The sequence below is a fragment of the Pithys albifrons genome, chromosome 8, assembly GCF_047495875.1.
Source record: "Pithys albifrons albifrons isolate INPA30051 chromosome 8, PitAlb_v1, whole genome shotgun sequence".
Lineage (NCBI taxonomy): Eukaryota > Metazoa > Chordata > Aves > Passeriformes > Thamnophilidae > Pithys > Pithys albifrons.
This window is the reverse complement of record NC_092465.1, coordinates 34,741,990-34,768,317: the sequence shown is the minus strand read 5'-3', so window position 1 is coordinate 34,768,317 and position 26,328 is coordinate 34,741,990. Positions and strand designations below refer to the sequence as shown.

Here is a 26,328-nt window from a genome sequence, read left to right as displayed (position 1 = left end):
CCAAAAAAGTGAAGACATTCATCCTTCCACCTTGAAGTCACAGGAACAATATGATGAAAATGCTGAAAAAATTCTTTTGGTCCTTCAAATAGTGATACACCTATCAGGTTGTAACTGGAATAATATGTTCCTTCCTTTCATCTTCCTGTACCAAATATTAAAATTTTGCTTGGAATGCATTTTGTGGTGTGAGCTCAGATTTCTTCTCTCTCAGCTCCATGCTGCATGTGGCTGGATTCCCCCTGTGGATTTTGACTGCACAGCATAAACATCAGTGACAGATTGGGAATTATCAATGCAGATAACATTAATCAACAAAAACAAAAGTCTGAAACACTTCTTATTATGCATGAGAGTAAAAAAACAAAATTATGAAAATGCATACCATGGTTTAAGCTGTCAACATTTTCCCAGCAGAAAAAAAAAAGGCATCATTAAAAAAAAAGAAAAAAAGATGAGCAGAGATTCCTAGAACACCACACTCCAAGCACGATGCCAAGTTACAAACACAGCACTTGGCACCCCAAGCAATGACAAGCATACATGATCATGGCCTCCATCAAATAAACAAGCAAATACCAGCAAAGAAAGAAGAAAAGAAAAAATGGTACAAAACACTAAAAAAAAAATACTATTTGTGAAGCTTGATATTACTAGAGAAAAAAAATAATAGAGAAGCTGCTATAGCCATGAGATTTACAAAAGAAAATGTCAATGTTTGCCAGCCACATTGCATAACTGAACAGAACGCAGTCACCTGTCTGCTTCCGTTTAACACAGGAGAGATGAGTTGGTCTAGTATATTTGATAGCAGGTTTTAAAATGATTTTCCTGGAGGGAGAGTGGGCCTGAACTTCAGTTTTTTTAGCAAGTTCAGCTTTCTTATACACTGCTATGGGCAAAAAGAACACAAAAACATAGAATCAGGAAAAAAAACAGTGAACAGTTTCATATGATACATCAAGTGGCAGGCCCACTGCTCCACAACTCCAATGCAATGCATTGCTTTTACTGGGAGTAACAGATCAAACCCTACATTAGAGGAGGGGAAGCACTAGTGCATTAACTCAGATGTGTTACACAGTGGTCAGTGGGGATGTCTACTGTGAAACAGGACCAGTGGAGCAGTGAGCCTTGCACATGGCTTCTCATATATTTGTACAATGTCTCATTTAAAACCACCATAACTTATATTGTTATGATGCATACAATCTACAACAGTAATTGGATAGTACTGTAAATTAGGAAGAAAATAAAAAAAATATTGTAATAGGGAGTGTTATATGAACCTTTTTTCCTTCTCACTTCATCTCTGGAGAGTGTGCTAGGTTCCTTTTTAGCTATTTTCCTTTCAGGAGTAGAAATCCTGCCTCTCCCAGTTTTAAAAGGTTTCTCTTTTTTATGCTTATCGAGAGATGATCTTCGCAATTCTCTCTCTGCCTTCTCCTCTTTAGGAACAGTCTCTAACTGTTCAGTCATGATGCTCCTATCATCATCTGTAGGATCAGAGCAAATTGTAACAACAAACAAAAGATTAGTAACAAATGTTAACAATACTGTGCTGGAGCAGGGAAATAATAGTTGAAGACAGCACATACAATTAACAAAAAAAAAGGCATACTATTTTAGCATTTTTCTGAAACATGCAGAGATTACTATTATAACTGTAATAAATTTGTTTTTCAATCATTATTACTTGGAAGCAAAAATATTCAACAGACAAAACAGAAAGGATAATGCACACCTTGAGTGTCTGCCCAGAGACTGTCTGTGTCCATGACGGAGTCATCAATTGTTGTTTCATCTTTGTAATCATCAAATGTCTCTGTCTTGTAGTCAGTGAGCAGGATTTCTTCTCTCTGGGGTGAAGCAGGAGCCTCTGGGGAGCCCTCCTTGGGCTCAATTTCCATTTCTTCAACTTCCAGTTCCTCTTCGGCCTGAGAATCTCCTGTTTCAATGTCTTCCTGTTGAGTAGCAGCAAAGCGCACACTGTGAGAAGCAGATTCACCCTCATCAACTGTCGTCTGCACCACTGTGATAAAGTCATCCTCAACTGTCACCACTGATTCAATAATGCCTTTCAGTTCAGGCAGTGCTTCTGGGCTACCCTTGGCTAGCATTTCTTCAGCAGCAAGCTCCCTGAAGCCTGCGGGCATTTCTGATACCAGATGCTGCTTATCCTCTTCTTTTTCTTCTTGCTGTACTTCAGTCTCTTCTTCTTCACGTTCTTCTTCCTTTGTGGCCCCAGGTGCCACGTCACATGGCAGAAGCTTTTGGGTTTCCGTAAGTTTCATAGCCACATCAGGAATCTTTTCAGCTCCTTCTGCAGGCTGTGGTATGCTCTCCATCTGAATCTCAGGAGGCTCTTCCTGGAGACACTCAGCTTTTGAAAGGAGATGCTCCACAGAAGTCTCCTTTGCAGGCATCTCTTGCCCAGACATGGGAAGTTTTGGAGTTTCTGCTTTGATATCCTCTGGTTTCACAGATTCTCCATTCAAACCTTCTTGGGCTTGGTCATGCTCTCCACTAGATTCATAAGACTCCTCTTTATCAACTGCCTCTTGATGTACCAGATCTGGCTTAGTTACTTTTTCCTTAATTTCTGTTTCTGACAGTTTGGTGCCATCCTTCATGTAACTAGGCTCAGTTTTGGAAAGTACATCTGAATCTTTTGCTTCCTTGGAGAACATGCTCTCATCTTTCTGCTGAGTGTCTTTAGGTTCAGGCTCTGCTCTTTCAGCAGAGGCTTTGTCCTTCTCCGAAGAGAGGGAAACACCCCCACCAATCTTAGCATCTAACTGACTCTGATGTTCCTGGTCAGCTCTCCTTGCAGCTACTTCCATATCGTGCTTTATAGCATTGTAATCTGGTTTAACTGGAGCTTCTATCTCAGCTATTTCAGGAACAACACTGAGAGTCTTCTCTTTCTCTATCAACAAAGAAACAGAATCCTTTTCTATTGCTATCTCTGAAGCAGATTTTCTGTCATACATGGTATCACCAGGTAAATGAACTTTACCAGCCACGTTTTCTTCTTTCCTTTCTGATGTTGCCTCATCTCTCATTTTCTCTGGCTCTGCTCCTTTAGTGGGACAGACCTCTTTAGAGTCAGCTTGATCTTCACTCCTTTCTAGCACAGTATCCAGCTTCTCTTTTTTCTCCTGCTCAAAGTCCCTCACCAGAATGGACTCACCATGCTGACCTAAGTCCTTTTCACCAAGGAATTCTTTTGATTTTTCAGCAGCTGCCAGCTTCACTTCTATTAAAGACAGGTCAGGAGCCAGGCTGCGTCTCAATTTTTCATCTGTGCCTTCGTAGAAGGGACAGGTTTCACTCGTTAAATTCTCACTGTCCTGAACTGGAGAAGGGAGTGGGACTGTGTACTTATTGAAAACACAGTAGCCCAAGTCTTCCAGCTGACTTTCAGCTTTTAGAATTACATGGTTTTCATCTGCCATGGCTGGCAGGGCTGTGCTGTTGTCTTCCACAACAGTGTCAGAAGGAACTGGCTTCTTCTGTGCCACCTCAGCATCTGTACTCACAGAGGCTAATCTAGATCTTGTCCCTGCCAAGTCTAACATTTCAGGCAGGTCAGGAGCCAGGACAGCCCCATTTTTGTAATAATCCTTGGCCTGGAAAGATGATTCGGCCAAGGTCTCAGGCTGGACTTTTTCTTCTGGTATTGCTTTTTCTTCTTCAATGTGCTGATCTTCCTCTCTACTATCAATGGGGAAGCAGGGGGGCCTCTCCAGTGCTGGTGTGGTTGCTGGTATGTAGTCATCACCTTCATCCATACTTCCACTAGTGTTAGTTAGAATGTCTGAAGCCAGGGGAGAAAGATCGTGTGCACGACCAAAGCTAAATCCTAGAGCTATTGAATCCAAGCAAGACATGGGCAAGTTAATAGACATACTTCTCTGTTCAATTGCAGATCTCCCCCCAAGTCCCAAGCTCCTGCTCAGAGTTAAATCATCTTTATTTTTACTGTGAAGTTCTCTCTTATCCCCATAGACTTTGGGGTCAATAGTGAACATTCTTTCTGTTGGGGAGCTGGGTTCTTCGGATGCATCTGGTGTATAGCTCTGAGCCAGGGTACTGTACCCCATTTCATGAGCATGCATGGTCTGTTTCTGATTTAATTCTGTCTGTAATTCTTCTTCCTCCTCCTCTCCATCTTCAGCTATTAGATGACCTCTCTGATAAGGCTCATATATACTCTCTTTAGTGTCACTTAGCTCATAGTAATCACTGCCTTGTTTCAGACCATCTGCCTTGAATGCTTCCTCTTTCAAAGCAGAGGTTTCAAAATATTTTGACATTCCTGAATGATCCTCCTCCTCTTTCATTTGATGAGGAGCTGAAACACTTGTCTTATTCACCTTGGTATCTTTTTTAGCATATTTTTCTTCAAGAGTACAAGTCTTTTCAGTGGCAAAATGTGGTGCCTCAGGGGCTTTCGTTATTACTCTGGATAATTGAGTGGTTTCAGGGTGCTCTATTGTTTTCTCAGGAGTCAGTTCATGGCTTAACTTGGCTGGGAGTACCTGTATGCTTGGTTGTACCTCCTTTTCTATGTCTCTCGTTGCTGGGAGCCCACTTTGGTCCATTTCTTTTTCTGTTCTGACAGTATCACGTGGCCTTTTAGCTTCATCATCCTTTTGAAAGTCTACTTTGTCTAAGGAAAGTGTCTCAACTTCAGATTTTGTGGTTAATTTCCCATCATCTAATATTTGAGCCTCCCCTTTATCATAGAAGTCATACCTTTCTTCCTCATCACTCTCATCCTTGGTCATATCTTTTTCCTCCCTCCATGCAGGGATTTTCGGGGTGCTTGGTGTTTTCAGGCCATCTACAGTTAGTGCTGAGACTTCTTGCAAAGCTAATGTTCTGTCTCTGTGGATCTGTTCATCTTTACTGAGGTCTTTAGCAAACAGTTGGTCAGTGGGCTCCTGTTTTGTATTGAAGGCGTCTTTGAGCAAAAACTCCTGGGGGACAACAGGAGATGGGCCTGAAGGAAGCTCAATTTTGGCTGCTTCTGCTTTGGGTTCTGGTAGCAATAGAGAATTTTGGCCATGGCTGATGGCAACACCTTGGACATCTTTAAGGTCGTCTTGAAATTTGATAGACATAACTTGGTTGGTTGATGAGGGCACATCTGCAGTCCTTTCTTCTGTCCTGCTCCCTTTAGGCAGTTGAGATGACAAGTCCTTTTGTTCTTGGGAAGCAGGAGGTTTGGCGGCAGCAGGTTCTGCAAAACTGGCTTCCCCTTTCTGCTGTGAATCAGTTTCCAACATCTTTTCTGATGGAGGTGAAGACATTTTTTCTTTGTCTTTGCTCTGTGGGTCCTTCTTATCTACAGCCTCTGTTTTTGCTGGTTGTGGAACTAAGGCATCGTATTTATGTTCCTCAACAGCTTTTCTATCTTTCCCACATTCATGTTGCTTTGTGTCTAATGGTCCTGCTGCGAAAGGGCGTGCAACCTCCTGGACATGGAATTCCATCTTCGTGGCTGCAAGTAAATCTGAAGTAGTTTGTTTCAGTTTTATAACAATATTATTTAAAGCACTTACAGACAGGCAGTCATGTGGCTTACAACACCTTGGTATGAATGATGGAATGGAGAGGAAGAAAGATGCAAACATGCAGCAAGGCCATCCACCTAGAAATCTGCTTTAGAGTCTTAAATCCTAGTTTTGTTTCAGTATATGAGGTTTTATAGTGAAAATATGAGTTTTACACATATAAATGTGACCACTGAAATGAGATGATTTCATGTGAATTCTTCTCCTTCATGATTTTGTATATAACAGCAAACCCACACATAATCCTCACTTCATTGGTAGCTTTGCTGGACTCCATAGCTTTATGTTAGTTCTGCATTAGTCACGTCTGTAACTTTAATCAAATCGATCATGTATTTGTGTGTTGTGATATTTAAAGCATAAGTAGTTTCACCTTTCTGCCTCTTTTTTGCATTTTTGTTCTATATGCAGCCTAAACTAAAGAGATAATGCATGCAAAAGGTTTTGAACGTGCCAGAAGAGGCTCTTTTTTTAATTGTACCAACTTTTAACATTCACTGTTTGGCAAATGACAAAAATCTCACTACTGTCACAAACCCACCATGTGTAAATCAGCAACAGATCTATTAACAGACCCGGATCTTGAAGGCCTGGTCTTCAAAATGGTCAGTCACCTACAGCTGTAACTGAAGTCAAAGAACACTTGATTGACCTTATTAAGCTAATTTGAAACAAAAAATATTATCTTATACCCTGTCACTGTATTTTCAGAGAGTAATATCTTGTTAGATTTTTTTAATATATGCTCTATTAAACATTAATAGCTTGATCTCTTTTTAATATCATATGGAAAACAATGGTTCCCATAATTCTGAAAACTTCCTATCATTGAAAATATGACCAGACTGCAGAATGTGGCAGATCTTTCTGCAGTGATCTGTAAAAAAATAGTTTTTTCTAAAGCTTGTTACAACCAGCATTGGGCCAACGCGGTATTTCCTCAGATCTGATTTGAAGTCCATGGAGCCATTTTTTTGCTCTGATGAATCTGATTTTTTTTTAGAACAATTAGTACCCAAGTATTGGTCATTCTTTAAATATTTGCGTATGTTAATATTGAGTCCAAAAAGCAACTGCCATTTGAAACTCCACAGGTAGTCAAATCAGAAGTCTACAACTACAGTAATTTTGCTACTTTATGTTTTTATATTTGGTGACTGAATTGAAAACTCTATAAAGTATACAGACATGGTTGGTCACCGAGCTGATGTAGTTCTAATTTCACAGGAATTAAATAGCTAGATACTGCTTTTCTCTGTGCATCCTACTGTGCCTCTTACTGTAGTACAAATGAACAATACCAATGGCATCAAAACATATTCTGACTGCCAAAGGAATTCAGTGTTCTGCAGATAGGCCAGCCAGAACACCTGCCTCCCAAATGCAGCACTTATTAGCCACGTAGGGCGTGGGTACATCACTATTCCACACAAGTGGTCTTTGTATCTTGTTGCACTGGCTGAAGAGAAACACCATTAAAAGGGAAATCCTGAAGCCTAGTTTTTATGTACTGAAAGACTATTGCAGCAAATATTTTGTTCAGAGAACAGATCAGAACTTCACCCAATGCACCCAATTTTAGCCTTCACTTTGAAGGTAAATGTCCCCCGGAAGTGACGGAAGTTTTTCCTAAGAAGGGCACTCCAGCAGGGTTAAACATTTGTAATAAGGTAAGACACACAAAAAATCAGAGTTCTAGCAACAACTGAAGAGAGGAAGGGTGGACTCAATGAATGGCAACGGTATGACGTAAGAAGCAATAACTTTAAGGCAACTAAACCAGCAGGCACTGAAGCGCACACAAAAAAACCAAACCAAACCAACAAAACACCTGCACACTGCAAATGAAAACATTTCTACAGTTCAAGTATCTTTATGTCATAGTCAAAGGCAATAAATCTGCTGTTTGAAAAAGCAGATGAATCTCTGCACCAAAAAAAAAATATACACAGATTAGCAATGTGACTGGCAAACATATCAGAGATGGGAAAAAAAGGCATCAGCTTAGCTGCAAAGCACATTTCATCATGGCAAAGTCAAAAATCAGGAATCAGCCGCAGCAGTGGGAAACCATGTTGTCATACAGCACCTATGCAATCATTATCTGCTACACACTCTTCAAGCATAATAACAAGAGCAGTCATACCAATAAATGGGAAAAACAGAAAATGAAGCAGCCTTGGAAAGCACTGGAGAAAGTTGGAGAAGGATTAACCAGCAGCAAACACATGCAAACCTAGAGGACACACTTTCCTCAGCCAAGGAGGGGGATGCATCTTTCGGGGTGTTCCCGCCATAACAGTTACACTCTCCCTGCTGGATGCCACACTTGGCACTTTGTCTTCAGAACACACTTTGGCCTCTGAATCAGAACACGACTGACCCTCACAGAGGCCCTTTGCCTGGTCCAAAGACTCAGTGGGACCGTGCTCTTTTCCCATTTGCATCCCAGGAAGAGCAGCAGGTTTTGCTTCTACAGCCACTGGACTCTTTACCAGTTCTTCTTCTTGAGGATGGAAAAAGGAGGTGACATCAACACCAACAGTAAACATCAAGCACACAGCTGAACAGGACTGCTTTTACAGAACACTTTCAGCTCAACATTTTGGATTTAAGTGTGTCAAAGGGCTTTTAGCATCCAGTCCTTTTTAGTCACCATGGAAATCAATTTTCCTTAGGGAAAAAAACCAAACTGAAATCCTGTCTTCCCTAGAGAAACATGGTTATGCTGTAAGAGGGGAGCTGAAAGTGTTCTACAGGTATACCTCTCCCAGTGATGACTGTGAGTCAAATAGTCATTGCAAAGGGAGATGGTATTCAAAATGGAGATGGTATTGAATGATGTATGCCTCCGAAAACATCAATGCATCAATGAGCAAAAAGCACACTGATATTTTTCTGATAAATGTGCTGTTTAATCCAGTACAAGACATTCAACTCAGGTGAAGGAAGGTATGAGGCACTGATTGCTTTCCACTGACCTTGGTAATATTGACTGCTAAATGCCAGCAAGTCAATCTATTGCATGAATCCTGGATTTGGCACAATACTGAGCACTTCCATAGTCTTAACGGGCTTTGTGCATGGCTGATAACTAACATTTTTGCAAGATTTTAGCCAATACATTGAACAGGTTTACAAACAAGTTCATCCTTAAGCTGTCTGATATCTGAAATCTATATGTGAAAATTCCAGTTTTAACAGAAAGACCCTTAATTTGCTTTGCTCTTTGCCCACTAGCCCCCTCATCACCAATTAAGTCAAAGAAACCAATGAATTCAATAAAACTATTTGTTCATCTGAATCTCTAAAATATATCACTCTGCTTACAGGCTGCTAGAAACAGTATAGTAACATCAATAACAGTCTTTAGTCATGCCATGGCAGAAGAATGATTAGAAAAGTCTCCATGTACTCCTGCCACTGCTACTCAGACAAAATTTACTATGCGCTATTAATATTCCTCCAGATAAGAAGTCAGGATTAAGTGTGAAACCTGTGATTCAGCAACACAGTGATGCCTCAGGGGGTTTTCATTTTTGACTTTTTAGTTTTTATAGATTTTAGAAGTACTTCTAACTGTAGTGAAAATGCATATTTAGTGTTGTTAATATTTCTGGCAGCTTAAATTCAGTGTTTATATATTCTAACCCCCATCCCATATCAATGCCTGACCTTCCATTAGTTATTTAGACTTCTTTTCAAGGTAGAAGGCTGAATAATATTTTAAGGCCTGTTCTACAAGACATAAACATAAGCCAACGACCTCGAAAACAGAATGCTGGAAGACCTCCAAGTATTCCTGTGTGCTACGAGGAAGAGAAAGATGATGATGAAGAGATCCCACTGTCCCCCAGACTCAAATCCTGACGGGGTATGCCGTGGGCAGGACGCGGCTGGACTGAGAGATGTGTGAATAGGGGATTGGGTGAACAATAGTATAAAAACCATAGAAAATCAGTGTTTGGGGAGCGTCCTCATGTATTCCTGAAGGCCCTAAGCCTAGACATTAAAGAGTCTACCTTTTTATCTTATCCCATACTAACTTGGCTTCAAGTCCTGCTTTCTGGGGTGTCTCAAGGCATCATAGTTAAGCAGCTGACCAGCAGCCATGCTGCAGGCAACCTGATGACCCTCCTGGGTTTAAAGTGTGTCTTATGATTACGTACTTTGCTGAGTCAGATTTAGAACAAAGTGGTTTTGAATCTGGAAGTGGCTGCATCCAGCCCCTTGGCATTAAAATAAAACGTCTTTACAAGTGCTTGATTTTCCTCCTGAGATTGGCCCAGTGAAGACCAGACAATCATCTCTTCCAGTTATGCCCTTTAAAAGAGTGATTTAAGGAACATGAACACTATTTGAGTCTGAGAAATATCATTATGTAAAGAACAACACTATTCATAACATATAAAATAGTTAGGGTTAGACACAATATCTTAAATGAACAGAAGCCAGAAGATTCAGAATCAAACCTGGACCAATGCCTGAGCATTACAGGGATATTTACCCATGAGCAAATTGTAAAAGCTGACTGGCAGGACAGCAGGTCTCCCTCCAGCTGTAAGAGGCCCTGACTTGAGTAACTTACTTTTCTTTTTCCAATTTTATGTAGTTTTGTATGTGCATCTCTTTCAATTAAAAGTGTTAGGGAAAGCCTCTAATTTTACTCTCAGCAGTTCCAGGTATATAGCTCCATTTCCTGAGACACTTCACACAATACTATGTGATTAAAAATAATTACTCAAACTAGAAAGTTATCCCTGACTTAATGAAGGAATCCAATATTCTGCCTTAGTGCAGCAGACTCTAATGCCAAGCAGACTGCCAGCCTACTGGCAGCAATTGAGTGGGACTGTTTTAAAATTACTATCTCCTCACTTATGATCTAGCTTATTCCCCTTTTTATTTTACCCCACATAGATGTTCTGAGATCTTAGACTTTCACCAGAGGCAGATGCATATGACTGAAAAGGAAGCTGCCTAAGAACTAACCAGGCCAGGAGTGCTCTAAGTACAGGTATAGGCACTCAAGCTGTATTGATTTTTTATCTCTCTGAGCTTCAGGCAGACATGCTGACATTAACAATCTTCAGTTATTAGCATTGATCTCTTACTGGTGCTGTTGTAGTATTAGGCTATATTGCCCGGTTAATTCAGAGCAACTCTGGTTTTCTTGAAACCACCCAGTAAGCAGTTTCAAGCACACAGCTCCATCCTCCTGAGAGACAAACCTTTCAGTACTGATTTTAACTTCAGCTCCTGTGTCTCAAGCCATTTCACTTTTATGTAACACCCACTAATAAAATACTATTTACTGATGTGCTCAGGTCATAGAAAAAGGAGGTACAGAGAGACAATAAATCTTCTTTTCCTCCTTGTTTTCAATCTGCTGGTACAATGCTAATGGGGTGTGTCCACAAAACAGCTGAAAATGAAACATGACCCAATACTGCTGAAATTGTCTGTCTACACTGAGGTAAAACTTACTGACTTTGCCTACCAGAAAATTAAAGACCTCGAACCTCCCACAGCTGTCTTTGGTATAGATGTGGGGTTTTTCCCCATTGTGTTAACTGACTTACCTCGAGTAACCATCTTTTGGCCTAGTTTGCACATTGTTCTCAGCAGTATTTTTCTGGCACAAAGGAAAAAATGGCTTCCACTTCTTTGAACTATCTGCTCCTTTTGCTTCTGCTAAAAGCCGGGTCTGGAGAACAAGAGCCCTGATTTAAGCAGGGACCATGGTTACACTGACCCCAAAGCTGCATTCCTTGCTCAGGCTACAGCTTTACCTTGACATGAAGAGACTCTTTGAGGGCCATTACTTCCATGTAGGGAAAAAATACAACTAGGTTTCCCTCCCCAGAAGGCTGCAATCCCAGGCACGTATAGAATGGAATGGATGGAAGGTGGGTAGAGGGGAAGAGGAACCGAATGGGACAATGCTCAGTTCACCTTCATCATGGCCCAACAAGACCTCTCTGCTCTTCACTGTGGCACTGGGATGTGTACTAGAGCCAGTCCACTCGGAGCTGAACAAAGGGTGTTCATAGTACTCCTCATCGGAATTGTAGGGCTCATCATCAGGCACAGACACTGAAATGGAGGGGGCCAGGTGTTTACGCCACTCACTGCCGGCAGCAGGCCCACAGGTGGGGCAGTGCTGTAGCAGTCCCACATTATCCTCTGCCCCTTCATCTATAAATAGACACACACAGACAAACACTGCAGGACAGACAGAAAGACACAGGAAACACAAGACAGGATGGACACATGCTCTAACAACACTAGACACCATGTCATGCTGCAGAATGGATGACACCAGCCAGGCTAATAGTTAATGCAGGGTGGAGGAACAAGCCAGTTGTACATTTTAACACATAGGCCGTGTATGAGGTTTGCAAACATTGTAAACCAACCGTTGGAATAAGTGAATTTCAAAAGTACATGTTATTTAGAGGAAGCCATTGCACACAAATCACATATCACAACTATATTATACTTGACTGACTGTATCAAAAACCTCTGAAGAATCCTGATACAGTTGTATTCCCTTATAGTCATCAGATAAAATACTTGAAAATGTAAAATTTAACAAGTCTGTTAATTAAAAAGAAAACCAGCTTACACTTTGTCCAATGGCAGCTTTATTTTTCATTGTATCTATTTCAAAATTCCCCACTTTCTTCTTTTTCCTATAAAAAAATTTTAAACCACCAAAGAAACCCTTCCCCAAATAGCTACTTTTTTTCTGATAAAGGCCACACAAGGGTGCTCACAGAAGTCTCTGTTAGTCCTGTATTTTATGCTGCTGTGTCATGTTTCCATGGGTAAACTAGCTCCCAGTTTGGTGTTTGCTAATGCTTTGGAATGACACTTTATTCACCCATCACTACAGCATTGCAGAAGATCACATAATCATCTTAGGACTACACCAGGTACTGTCAGCTGCAAGGACAGGGAGTTTGGGTTGTTTTTTTGCCAGACAAATGATAATAATACTACCCAATGAAAATGACTGGCCTACCACCTGAACCGTACAAACCTAGAGTGGAGACTTGAGAGCTCACATAGGCTGAAGTGTCCTCTCATCATGAATAAAGCTATGAAAAAACTAAAATTTCTTTTTATAGCACACCATGAAAAGACAATGTCTGCGTCTTTAAAAAAGCATTTTCTGCATTCTGCGGCAATAGAAAGCAAGTGGCCTGTAATGACATGCATTTCTTCCACCTGGGAAAGGAATACTATATAGGAGCAACCCATTCAGGCTCAATTACCCCCAAAAAGGAAGAAAAATTAGCAGCGGCAATATTAGTAGCCCCTGTATGTATCGCAGTCGTGCAAAGAAAGATTGTTTGTCTTTAAGGTTGAAGCCAGTCCCTGAGGCCATCCAGGACCAAAGGTATGCTGTGCGTACCTCTGCACAAATACCATCCACAGAACTTGGTTTAAGAAAACCATTCTCACTGTTTCTTTCAGGTCACAAAGGGTGCCTGAACCACAGACAGTTTAGCTGCTTCACTCTTGTAGTGGAATCCAAACCCCAAATTCAGGGGTTTATGCATTATTAAAAGAGGCAGGTGTTGAAACATAAGCTGGCAACCTGCTGAAAGCAAGCAGGAAGCTCTGCAGAGCACTGCAATAGGAAATGCTAAACACAGGGCTGTGCCTGAGCTCCCACTTCTCCCCAGTACTCAAGAGCCAGCAGCAAGGTTGCAGGGCAGCAGCAACCTTGACCCACTTGCAATGCAGAACCGCTGGATTTCTTCTCCACAGAAGCCCCTACAAAATTCTGTAACAGATTTGAGGGGTCTTGCGGTTTGCAAAAGGCAAGTTACAAGGGGTGAGCCCACACCTCAGAGGGCGAGACACCAGGAATCAACTCCCTCCTAAACCCAAGAAGGTTCAAAACTGCAAGTCCCACTCTTCTGCACGATGCCTTCCCACCAGCCCTGTATTACTGAGGGCAAGAGTGGAATGGGCTGAAGTACTTGCTGCCTCTTCTGCTGGAACTGGGACATTGTGGAGAAAAGAAGGGAAAGTTGATAAGATCAGAAGCAGAAGACAGAGAAGGATGATGTGCAAAGGGGGAGGTTCTCCTTCCAGCTGTAGGTTAAACTTATCCAGGGGCCCTTCAAAAGCAAAATGCATCAACAAGAGTGAAGATGAAACCCTAGGACCTCTCTATACTGATGCAAACAAGCTGAAAATTCCTTCTTTATAGGCTCTGTATGGATTGTAGGCAAGAAAATATTGTCCCTGACATCGCTCCTTAAAACTGCAGAACTGAGAACAGTAAAAAAACCTTAATACAGACTATTGTGAAGGTCCAAAATTGTCAGGAGTGTGAAGTCTAGTATTGTTTGGGGCTGTTACATCTGCAGCTATTACAGATTTACATTGTTTATTTAACACTTTGAATAAAGATATTTTCAAAATTACTGCAGGTAATTTCATTAACAGCATAATGACGTCTTTAAAGGAGGATATGCTTTTATTTAAACAAAAAGAAAAAACCTGTTATTTTAGTCCCTTATAATCTTTTTCATCTCATAGTGTGGGAAAAATCCCAAATGCATTCTGAAGTTCAAGAATAAAATCACTTCTCACAAAGGCTAATTCTCCTTCAGCATCCATGTATATCTTGAGAATGCCTTTCAAGAAGTAATTTTCCCTGTCAATAGATCCATTTTCACAGGACACTTGATTCTTTTCAGTTCACAAAACATTCATACTTGGATTATAAATGCTAACATGAAATGTCTATTTCAAAATGGAAGACAGTCCATCAAAGGCATCCTTCTATCCTGCAACATTTATGAAAATTTTTACATGAAGACATTTTTGACCATTGTGAAAAGGCATGGAGCACAAAAGAAATGCCAGGTTGGCAAGAGAACATTGCATCAGCCCTACATGACTAGATACAAGGATACACGGATTAGAAGGTGTTAAGGAGAATTTAATTTCCTGAATAAAATTATGAAATAAATGAAATAATTTCAATAAAGCAAATCATTCTCTTACCTTCTGCAGCAGTAAAAAGGGACAGATTCATTTGAATGTTTTTCTTCAGCCAAATCAAAGGAACCTACATCCACTGACTCCTTTCTGTCATGAAATACAGCTGACCCACAAATCTCTCTGTCTTTTCTAGCTTTTTTTTTTTAATTTGTGTTTGCTGCATGGCTGGGCACATCCACCTTTGTCATGTCTACAACAGCGATTTCCTTCCTACTATGACTGAAGGAAGTCTCTTGGATTCAAAGCAATGCAAAACACTGACACAAAAGTGCATAAGGAAAAGTGAGAAGGGAAAAAAAGGTCTGAGGTAGACATACCAAGTGCTCTTCTTTTTTGTTCAACAAATTAATAAACTGTATTCTACTGAGCAGAAAGGCAGACAATGTAAAGATGTATGAGGATGGACAGCCAGATGGGACAGGGAATGGGAGGTTTAAACAAGTACAGTAAAACTGGGTCAAACTCTACTGAGGCAAACTCTTCTGAACAGGAGCTTTGCCTGAATAAAAATGACAGGTCTGGCTCATTCAGGTCAGCAAAAGTTTAACCTTCCCACAGAAAATAAGGACTCCATCTTCTAACACAGAGTAGAACATACACTTTTACTACCATTAACTACATTGAATTGCCAACATTGATATTCTGGGAAAAAGCAACATAATATATTTCTGGTGGAATTATTTCCAAGTTCTTTCTGTTGCTTCAACCAATTCTACCGTGAGTTTGAGTTTGAGAGCTGGACATGAATAAGAAGCTTCCAGCAGAGTGCATTAATGACTCGGCACATCATTTCTGTCCATACTTCCCCTGTGAACTGGCCATCTGCTCTGAAAAATGAAGAGCTGAATCAAAATCTTGTCATGGAAAAATCTTGAATGGTTTAAAAAAACATGACATTGTGTAAATCACCAAAAACATCTCCCAAACACTGACCTTTCAGCTCATGTAACCACCCCTGCAGGATAAGTAAATAATTACTGTTATATTAACTCAATTCTACATGCAAGGAATGAGGAAACCAACAGTGTTACATGACTTGCTGAGTCATATGCACAGCTGCTAACTGTAGGTTCTGGTAGTTTATAATAACCTCAAGTTGTATAGTGTTTGGCTACCTTCCTGTGCTAGTATGGCTAAGAAAATGCTTTCCATTTGCTTAGGGGGTAATTTACAACCTCCTGTCAATTAATCCATATAAGTATCAATATATGTGCAAATAATACAGTTGATAGAAACAGCAAGTAAAGTTAATCCTCAGCCTGAGGCTAATGGAAGAACCTTGACACTGGCCTGAAGCAGAAGAACAAGTCCTTTACTGTGATATGAAAAATCAAGAAGCATACACTGGACTAGCCAAGTGAACTATATATTAGAAAATAGTGGTAAAACCCTAGTAACAAGTCTAAAAACCTTTGCTACTGCCTTATCAGCTTTCTTTTCAGTCAGTAGTTTTGATTGCCATTACCTCTTGGTGATGAGTCTAGGAACTGTTGTACTGTTTTTTAAACACATAATAGGCGTATGTTTTGGGGTTGTTTAAAAATAATAATCAATTAATAAAATTCTTTATATTGGTTACTAACCAATAAGTATTTCCAGTAGAGTGGACTGATAAATGTTGTTGTTAACATAGCCTGTAATAGTATTGTGTCAAAAATGACTGCAAAATGGAACATGCCTGATTGCAGTGTCCTCAGAAACTGAGAGTCAGACTATGCTAGCACATGAAATAACAACCATCCACTTGCAAAATTCATAGAGCCTGTGTGTTAAAATACCAAAGTTTGGTCAGCAGATGACAAAAAAAATATTTTCAGGAACTTATGTACTAAAGAGAAAATGCCAAAAGAAAATCCCAAGAAGGAAATAAATGGGCACAGAAAGATGCCACTGACATGGCAGAGTTCAGCTGATAGTCCCCTGGAGATTCTGAACCCAAATCCTTCTCTCTTTTGCCTGTAACATAGCTCAGTTTTGACACATTGCTATCTCCCTGAATGGATGGCCTTGATGCAGCAGTCATCTTCTGTTGAACAAAACACTGAGCACACGCCTACACTGTGAAAACTTCACTGGCATTTAGCACCAAGCATTAACTGCTTAACATTAAGCCAACGCTTCAGTTCTTCGCTGGAGGAGAATTTAGCAGGAGGAGAACACAGTGATCATGGGCTACTGACACTGAACGAAATTTCTTGTGCAGAACAGAATAGAAATTTGCTTGGTGAGACTAAAAAGTGACTGCTGCACTTTGTGTACAGAACCCCCAGTACATGCAGGCACCAAAGCATGAATTACAGATCAAGGGCCAACGAAATGATCCGACTCTGAATCTCCTTGCTTTCATACATTTAAGATTCCAAAGCTAAATGTAATTAAAAATAAAGCAGCCAAACAAATATTAAGAAAAGAAAGATGACCCATACTGAATCACAGTTTTGGTGACCACACTGACACAACAGACACCTTGGCTTATATTGCATACAACAGATAGAAAAGGTGAGCAACACTATCTCTTTTTCTTTAGTATGGACATACTTGACATATCTTGTCAGTTACCTCTGTGCATGTGTCTACCTCATCCATGCATTGCAGCTGGTTTGCAGATGGGGAGTTACTGCTGGGAATGCCTTATCTTTTCACATGAAGCTGCAGAAAGTATTTCCATTTTCTTATTCCCCCATCCTTTAGATACATGTCTCATCCCTCTGCTGACAGCTGTGCACTGCAATGTCCAGGAGACCCTTACCTTCCTCCAGAGCTCCTGTCTGCTCGGAAGCTGGCGACGGAGGTGGGGAAGGAGGCAGGTTGGCTGACTCTTCAACTGCTAGAAATTGAACAGTGAAAATCAGATACAGTAATTAATTGCAGGGAGACCAATGCATGATGCAAGCTGCAGTTAGCCTGTTCTGCCCAGCTGAGGAATTACCCAAAGGGGACTCATGCCTACTGGATTTTCAGACAGCCCTTACAGAATACACAGACTTTGGAAGTTACAATAAAACAATTTTTGGGTTGTTTCTCTTTGTTTGTTTTGTTTTTGTTTTGTTTTCTGATGTTATGAATTATTTACAAATCTCTGGTCATAGAGTATAATACAAAAATCAAGTACAAGATAATATTTTAAAACAGTATTGCCTCTTAGAAAACCTTCAGTCACCCAAGGCAACACAAATAAAGTATCTGAGCACGAGAGATATTACAAACTCATGCCAACTATCAGAAACTGGCATCCAATATCTTCAATTTACCTCGAATACATGAATAAGAAACATTCTTCATATTTTCTTCTCTTCTGCTGAGTTCAAGGTAATCACAGAAAACATGCAAATATTGCTTGTCTAAATACAAAAGACATCAGCATAGGGAACTTCTGTCAGTCGTGACATAACAGTGATTCAGTTGAGCAAGGCACAGTGAAAACTTAGAGGCACTTAGATTAGGATTTAGATTCATTCTCAGTCACAAGACCAGATGCTGAAACCAGATGATTTTTTTTCAGTTATTTCAATTCAAGTATGATGAAATCTCAAACAAACTGTTTCTTAAATGAACTTAAACAACCTCTGCAACCTGATCTCATATCAATCACTTTGAGAATTATTTTTAATTTTTAAAAACAGATTTATTCCTGAGGCTTAACCAATGTTTTTAAAAAATAATAACAAATCTGTTTTAATCAATCTGTCTCATCAATGGCACCTCTCAACAAGCAGGTCTCAGTTTCAAATTCAGGGCTTCTTCTCAAGCACAGAAAGGCCACTTTCAAAGTCCCAGCAGAACTTTCCAGACTTCCTCCTATTGATTTCAGTGTGGTTTGGAAAAGACTGTATGGGACTTGCCCTTAAGATGTACTGTCCAGGGACAGAGTATTTATAAATTCATCACACTTCAACTGATGACAGGAACTGTAATACCAACAGTTGTTAACTAAAGACATACTTCTCCATGTTTTAGATAGAACTGAATATCCATTTTGCCTCTCCCAGACCCCAGTGAAGAGATTTGCACTTAAATATGTACAAAGTGATTTGCAAACTTGGGGTCTTCCATGTGAAATGGAGTGTCTGCAAAGAATGGAATTACCAAGTGACACACGTTCCTGCTGCAGTTCAAAGTTAGTTTAATGAAGCAAAAGACCTTGGGAAACAAATTTCCAGTGAATATTCTAAATTACTCATAGACTTTAATTAATTCCGAGGTAATATTTCAGAAAGACATTTCATAAAGGAAGCAGCAGGAGGATAGGGACACAGCATGGACCAGTGGCAGTGGTACCATTCCCAGTTTAGAACACCAGCTTCTACCATGTGTGACTCCTTCTTCCACAGTCTTCCCTCACCTTGCCTGGCTGCTAATCACTCTGCATCCTCACCCGCTGTGCCCCATTCCTTTCTGCTTCCTGTTGAGATGCTCCTCCTCCATCTACTTGAGCAGCTATCACCCAACCAGCCAAGCCTCACTTCCTTTTTGTATGCTCTCCTCTGCCTTTGCCTCTCCAGACATTAATCTTTCACGTTGTACATGGCTGAATGCAAACAGTCCCACCAAACACAATGACAAAACCCCTACCACCAGTAACACTCAGAGCTGTGCCACTTGGGAGTCAGAAACCAGATGGAGAACAGCTGTTAGAGCAAACAGGGAATAAGACAGTCACAGGGCACAAAGAACTGGGAATACAAGACACTGCCATTATTATTATGTGGTTCCAGCATTTACCCAGTGGTGCTGCAGTTTACCCATAACCATAACCTGTGTGAATACATGGCTGGAACTGCGTTTTGTAATATACAAACACACGATATTTGCAGGCACAAGGATACTTGGAACATTCTTTGTCTCATTTTACCTAAAGGTAGTGGTCCAGGCTGATCTTTGTGCTGGGCTTCTTTTTCCTGCTCACCTTTCAGGACTGCTACAGCTTCAGCTGTTACTACTTGTACTATCCTTGCAGACACTTCTTCTGTGGCAGCAGCAAAGTCAGAAAAAAAAAAGAAAAGCATGCTAATCAGAATGATGTTTTAAAATCATAAAGATTAGCTTAATGAATAAAAAATGGAGGCCCACCTAATTAATTTTTAAAGGTAATATTTTTTCCTGAAATACAAGGAAATCATTAAAAATAAAACAGAAGGACCAGATATTCCAAAGATCTCAGTGGAAAATGCTGAGTACTTGTAAAAATTGGGAGCCCAGCCTATACAGCAAAATACACAAAGCATCATTATTAAAAGGTTCTTTCTGTTAGAGACAATGTGCAGCAACTGCGAAATTTTAAGATGTTCATTTATTAAATGCCTGGAAGAAATTTTGCACACAGGGGTAGAATGGCCAGCTGAGTAATGGGATTTCTTGACATTTAATGTACAAAGTGAGTCGCATTCTAACGTGCACTTTGGATGCTATTTCCTCCTCAATGGCACAACTCAGTATGCATTAAAGGCACCTCCTAGACAGCCACCCATACTGATGAGGGACTTGAAAAAGAAGGGCCAAGTAACATTTCTGTATGATCAAAATGCATACTTTGTCTTCCTCACCCCTTTTAAGATGGCCACACAAAGCTTTATGTAAACAGTGAATCTGAGTATCACTCAGAGCAATTGCAGTGATTAACATTTGTTTGGTGGGATGGGCTCTTGGGTCCCAGTCTCAGACACGGGCTTGACTCCCAGCTGTCTCTCTTGCTATGCTCATAGAAAGGAAGGAGGACTTGCATGGAGCTGGCTCAGGCTTGACAGATCTGGGTGCCGTGGGAGCCACGGCTCTGATCTTCCCTACTGTCCTCAAGATGTGGCACAGCTGAGAGGGGCTGAGCAATGTGGTGTTCTGGTCACCAAAGGTTGGCAGTGGGACCACTGAAGGAGCAAATACTTTCAAACTGAGAAGCTGTGCTTCAGCTCTAGACCCATTCAAAGGTGCAGTGAAACGTCATCAGGCACACAGCTAAAATGTGGCTTCCTGCCCTATAGGCAGTTCAGGCACCTTTGATCTAGCAAACTGTCTTAAGGGTTGGTCCAGCAGAACCATCTACAAAGAATTCAGAGAAAAAGGGTTTCTTATTCTTATCTGCATATTAGCTCATTCCTGCTTAGTCATTAGTCAATATATTCCTCTGTCTCAGCCAAAACACAGTGGAAATAAACCCTCTCACACTCCAGTTCTACCTGAGTGCTGGCTGAGAGCTGCTGCCAATGCAGTTGCAGCTGAGCCCTAGGGAAGGCCACAAGCTGCACGGTCACAGCCTTTAAGTTGCACTGCTGGGCACACACCTGACAGTAGAGCAAAACTTCAATGCTGCTCCAGCCCTTGCACGGGGACAGAGGTTTGTAATGGCAGATGTCAATACACCCTGCTCCTGTCAGAGCCCCCATTAACCACTATCCTGGAGGCAGGAAAAACAGCTCTCTGCTCACCCATTACTGTGCCCTTCAGACAAGGACTGGCTGGGAAGGGCAAGTATATTCAAATCAATGCTTTACATGTAACTTCACTGCAACCATGCTGACAAGGGATGCTGTCCATTAGATTAATAATGATTTCTTTTCACAGATAGTACTCTTACAGATTTCCTTCGTACTTTTAATGTAAAGTTACTCATCTTTGTCATTTAGAAAAGTTGACATTTTTTCCCAAAAAAACAACGTATGTGAGCTACTTGACTTTCACAGCCACATTTGTCTAAAAACAAAGTGCTAGGTTAATCTTTCTTTTAACAATGTATTTAATGAGATATTACAAATCCCTACCCACTGGCAAAGAACATTCTTAACTGTTGGTATTTATATCTTACAGTTCACTTCCCTTCTGACTGGTCACTTGTAGGGCAGTGACTGTAACAGTTCCACTGGCTGCTGCCACTAGCAGGAGAGATGGATGGATCTGTCAGAAGTACTGAGCAACGAAAAAAATAAGCTGATTTGAATTTTTGCTAACTCCAAAATATATGAATCTAAACTTGTCAAGGATAAATTCAGACTAGAAATCCAAAGATGTTGCTTTCCTACTGTCAGGGGTGTGAAGTGCTGCCAGCCTTCAACATAAGAGGAAACAAATCAACTGGCTTTGAAATGGGGCTTGATACATTTATGAAAGGGACTACATATGATATAGGTGCCTGCTAGTATTAAGAGACTGCAAATAGCAGCTCTAGTTCTCTGTTCTTCTAGTCAACAACATGCCCTTAGTACAAGATCAAACTCCCCTCTGTTGTTAAGCAGATCTAATCGAGCATCATAACCCCATAAATCAAGTTACGCATGTGGTTAGTCCTATAGACCAAAGAACAGGAATACTGATTTAAAGCCCAGCAATCTTCCCAGCTGCCTTTCCAAGGCCTGCAGCTCATTTGGGGGCTTTTTTGAACTTCTCCTGCTTTCACACCTGCTGGATGCTAGGGATACTTCTCAGCACCTCTTGGTTCCTTCCGCTTGTAAGAAACATGGAATAGACACTTTTCAGAACCTCCCAGACTCTCACATGGTGCTGCTGTTGCAGAGCAGTAGACTGGACACAAATTTGGAATCTTTACACGCCCCTGTGTTGTGAGGCACATGCAGCCTCCAAAGAACAAGTGGTTCTAAGGAAAACCTGGAGAACAAACCTGCGGCTTGGCCCATCCTCTTCCTGCATGGTACCCTCCCCACACCAACCACGGTGTTCTGCAACACCTTGCACAGGTGGCATATAAACTACTCCTCCATACAGCATCCTTTGATACCTGGTATATCTCTCTTCAGATTCTGCTCTTTCAGAACTGGAAACAGTGCCACCCTGACAGTTTTGGTGAGCATGGAGAATGGCCCTGGCTTCTCAGAGTCCCACAGGTTCAGGAGATATCACGCCAATTCCCATCAATACCATTTTACACCTGGAGGATGTGACACATGACCCTCCTGTCAAAATTTCCATGAACCTATTAATCACTACACCACTGACAAAAGCAACATCATCAAGCCTATACTGTTCGTTAAGATGAACAAATCAAGATGCAATGAGAAAGACTGCTAAGAGAATAAAATTTTTTGGCTTATATTTACACAAAAATTTTAAGACAAGGCTCCCATTAACTTCTGATATAGAATACACAAATATATATCAGATTTAGTACCCTGGAGCATGTCCATAGGAAAGCCACTTGGTCAACTGCTTTCCATCAGTCAAGCTACTGCAACCCTCCTTCCAGCAAGATAAGACAAAGCCCTATTAAAAACGGCCTCCTATCTTACAGAAGCTATACTTGTTCCCATACAGCCTTGTCCTCTGGTGCAACTGAGCTCTGCAAGGCTGGAAGACAGTTCTGACCCTCTCAGCTCTCTTCCTGAGTTCATTTCCATGGAACAAAGACAATGTTCCACAGGGGGATTTGTCTGGGGCTGAAAGGTTGACTCCTGAAAAAATGGAAATTTCAATTTCAGGCTATGCAAAATAAGTAAATAAAAATACAAATGGCCTCTGGGTTTGTGCTTTAGTTTTGTTTGGTTTGTTTTGTTTAGCAGGGTTCTTTAATCGAGAAAGGCTTCTGAACACTCTGTTGATGGATATTTTGGGTGACACAGGAGACACGGGCAGTTTACCAGAAGAGCAGTGCTTTTACTATACATGACTGCTGTAAAAGGACAGACATTTTTGTACTAATGGACACTATAAATAGCAAATCCAATGGGTAAGTCAAATCCTAACAGGGCAGCTATTGAAACTTTTCACAGTTTCCTCATGGTTCAGTTAAAGTTCAAGGAAGCCTAATGATACAGAACAAAAAACCAAACCAAAACAACAACAACAACAAAACACAAAAAAAAAGAGCGAGAAAGAAGACTTAGCCAACCTGCCTGGATGCCAGGCAAGTTTTATGCAGCCTAAAAGCTCCAGATTCATTAGACATAGTTTTGCTTGTAGACATTTCTTTTCGCTCTTTCCCTTTTACCCCTTTTGCCTTTTCCTCTGACTCTACTTTGTGCAACAAAAATGGCACTAACATATTAGAGGTAATACCAAATACATGTATTTCTTAAAGGCACAAGAACCTTGACTTTGCATTATACTCCAGCAGAATGAAGAATAGCAACAATCCTTTCCTTTGCATTTTGCAGAGAGTAAAATGCTGCTCCTTTTTAGCAAGATGTCATCTGCTTGTGATACAGGACATAGACAGAGCTTCAAAGTTTGATTTCAAGAAATCCAGTACCCTAAAGTATGGGCAGTCCTTGGATGTCATGTCCATAATGGAGAGGAGACATTGTGAAAGACCCTCAGCATGAGCTCTCCAAAGCCCCTTGACAAGGAGCAGGCTGAGGCAAGACCAGGAGCTGACACAGACAGATAATGGTTCTGCTGCTGCCTTGAAGGTTGTCACTTTAGACCAAGCTCCGACAGGGCTGCCAGGTCAGTTCTGCCCAGCTGCTGCCAGTGCCATGACTGCTCTCTGTCAGGAACAGAGGACTCTACCCTGCTGAGAGGGCAGGCACTTGTCTGGGGAACTACAGTAATTTAAACCAAAGTTAAAACTCAAATGAGTAAGCACTCTGTGCTCCTGGTTTTGGAAGTCAGCCAAATTCTTCTTTAAGCCCCAGGCTCTGACATACCAAATCAGGAGATCTGGAATAATCCTGCCCCACAGATAACTCATGGGACATAAACTCTTTCAAAGAATTGGGATGCACAGGGCGTGCTGAACCAGCTGCTGACGGTATGGAGAGTTGCAGCCTTTCCTCTTGGCTGAGTTTAGAAGGTCTTCTGCCTCCAAAGGCTGCTCTCTCCTCACAAGCATACTCAAGGGCAAACAGCTGCCCAATGCCCACACCAGCTGCTCTAGCACTGACATTTAAACTGAAGTAAGCATCAACTAGACACCTGAACCCCTCTTCACTGACAGAGACTCAAGTAGGGGCAGTTAAAGGAGGTTACATGGCAAAGCATGGCTAGAGCAGAGCCCAGGATTTGGGATCAGATCCTGTACAAGGCCAAGATGTAATTTTGAATCCCTCCTTCATTTCTTATTGATGCACAGCTGTCAACGGACTGTTGATGTCTCCACTGGCACCTGAATCCATTACCTACAGTACTTTCACTTCCCAAGAAACCTTTCCATTCCATTAACTTTTCTAACAAGCAGGTCTACCAGCCCCAGAGACAGATTACAGATGATGGAAAGTCTTTTAAAAAAGATGTCTGAGCTTTCACCAAATGTTTCCAGAAAAAAAACAGCAACTATAAAGGCAAGAGTGAAACTCAGATCTGTGACAAACCTCTGCAGTGATATGTGGCGTTTGTTCCTTTTCTGCCCTTTTAATGATATTCCTTCAGTCTCTGGCACTTTTTTCTCTTTCTCTTCCAAACTACCATGACCTCAGGCTCCATATAAAAGCTGAGTTTTTTACGAATACCACTTCCTAGGTCAAACTGCTTGGGCTCAGCTGTTTGCCTCTGACAGCCCTCATCCAGCAGTGCCTTCTATCTTCTCTCTCTTCCCTACCCCACTGTGCAATGCTGTATGATTATTTTGAGGACTGTTTTTGACAAGAGACACTGACTATGGACAGGGCTCACAGCATCTCCCTGCCTTGCAGGTATGTGACCCGGCACTGCAGCATTCCTGCTGGCAGAGGAACCGAGGCTAGTACAGTTCGACCTGCGCAACGACCTGCTCATCACCTCAGGTAACAGTGTCAGTGATTCCCCAGGCCAGAGCTGCTTCAGTCAGACCAGAGTTTGGCTCTCCAGCTCTTCCTCTCCTTCCCTGCCTCTAGTTGCCTGTGTTTCATTACTGCCACTCAGCCAGATCACTCAGCCCACTTGTCTACTGCTTCTTCCCACCTGAGAACCCATTTCACAGCAACAGGCACAGCTTCTCCTAAAAGGAAAATGCATTCCACGTCTCCACAATTTCACCAGGATGCTCTTTCTAGACTGGAGCAGCATCACCCCTCCCTCTTTCTGGCAACATCTCTATCCAATGCCACTACAGTGGCAGCAGACCTTGAGTTTGCCATGCCCATGGAAGATGCCTTTCGATCTCTGTAGAACAGAACTGGTTTAAGGCATAAACAAAGTTTAACATGCTGGAACTGCATGGCACAACAAATGCTCCAGGAGAAAACTGAAGGAAAGGGATAATAGGAAGGAGGGACAGAATGAAGGAGACTGAAAATTGTGTCAAAACTTCACATGCATTCACAGTGTCACCCCTCAGACACCTACCACGAAAATTAACAGTTAAAGCAAAAGGTAATTAATGCTCCTGGACCACTGAGGCTAAAGTAGGGATTAAAGTAAGTGACAATCAGATGGAAAGGATAAAATAATATGTTTCATTAATTTTGCTACATTTTAGGGAAGGAACACAGACAGAGGACAGCAAAAAGCTTAGCTATGTATGTGCTAGTAGAATTGGGAAACAAAGCAATTTCAGTCAAAATGTGCCTGTCAAAATCCTCAGTGGGATGCAGAGCAGTTTCCAAGGTAACCGGCACTAATTGTTGGCACAGTGGAAGCCAATCAACAACAAAGGCACAGAGCAACCTGCATGGCTTAGTGATGCAAAACACCACACATATTCCTGCAGAAAGGAAAGATACAAAGCAGCTATTTTCTATCTTTGACAATTTGAAAAGCAAACAGAACCTATGGATTTTTTCCCCCGGGTACTACAGTTCTGAGTGCAGCAAGACTATGAACCAAATAGCTATTCGATTTGTTTAGAGCCATTAGCCAGTCC

General features: G+C 41.3%; 1 protein-coding gene across 45 annotated transcripts in view; it reads right to left on the bottom strand.

Annotated features, from left to right (window-relative positions):
• The window catches only part of MAP2 (microtubule associated protein 2), a 224,578-nt gene that overhangs the window by 36,423 nt on the left and 161,827 nt on the right, over positions 1-26,328 (bottom strand). For 20 of the 45 annotated variants that reach the window (XM_071562691.1, XM_071562690.1, XM_071562696.1 and 17 more), the window contains 5 exons: positions 19,462-19,575; positions 17,359-17,436; positions 1,745-5,521; positions 1,290-1,496; positions 758-892 (listed from right to left, as the gene is read on the bottom strand). In XM_071562691.1, coding sequence (XP_071418792.1) covers positions 758-892; positions 1,290-1,496; positions 1,745-5,521; positions 17,359-17,436; positions 19,462-19,575 — 4,311 coding nt within the window. The remainder of the gene's footprint in view (positions 1-757; positions 893-1,289; positions 1,497-1,744; positions 5,522-17,358; positions 17,437-19,461; positions 19,576-26,328) is intronic. The other 25 variants (XM_071562720.1, XM_071562721.1, XM_071562722.1 and 22 more) reach the window with 12 other exon arrangements.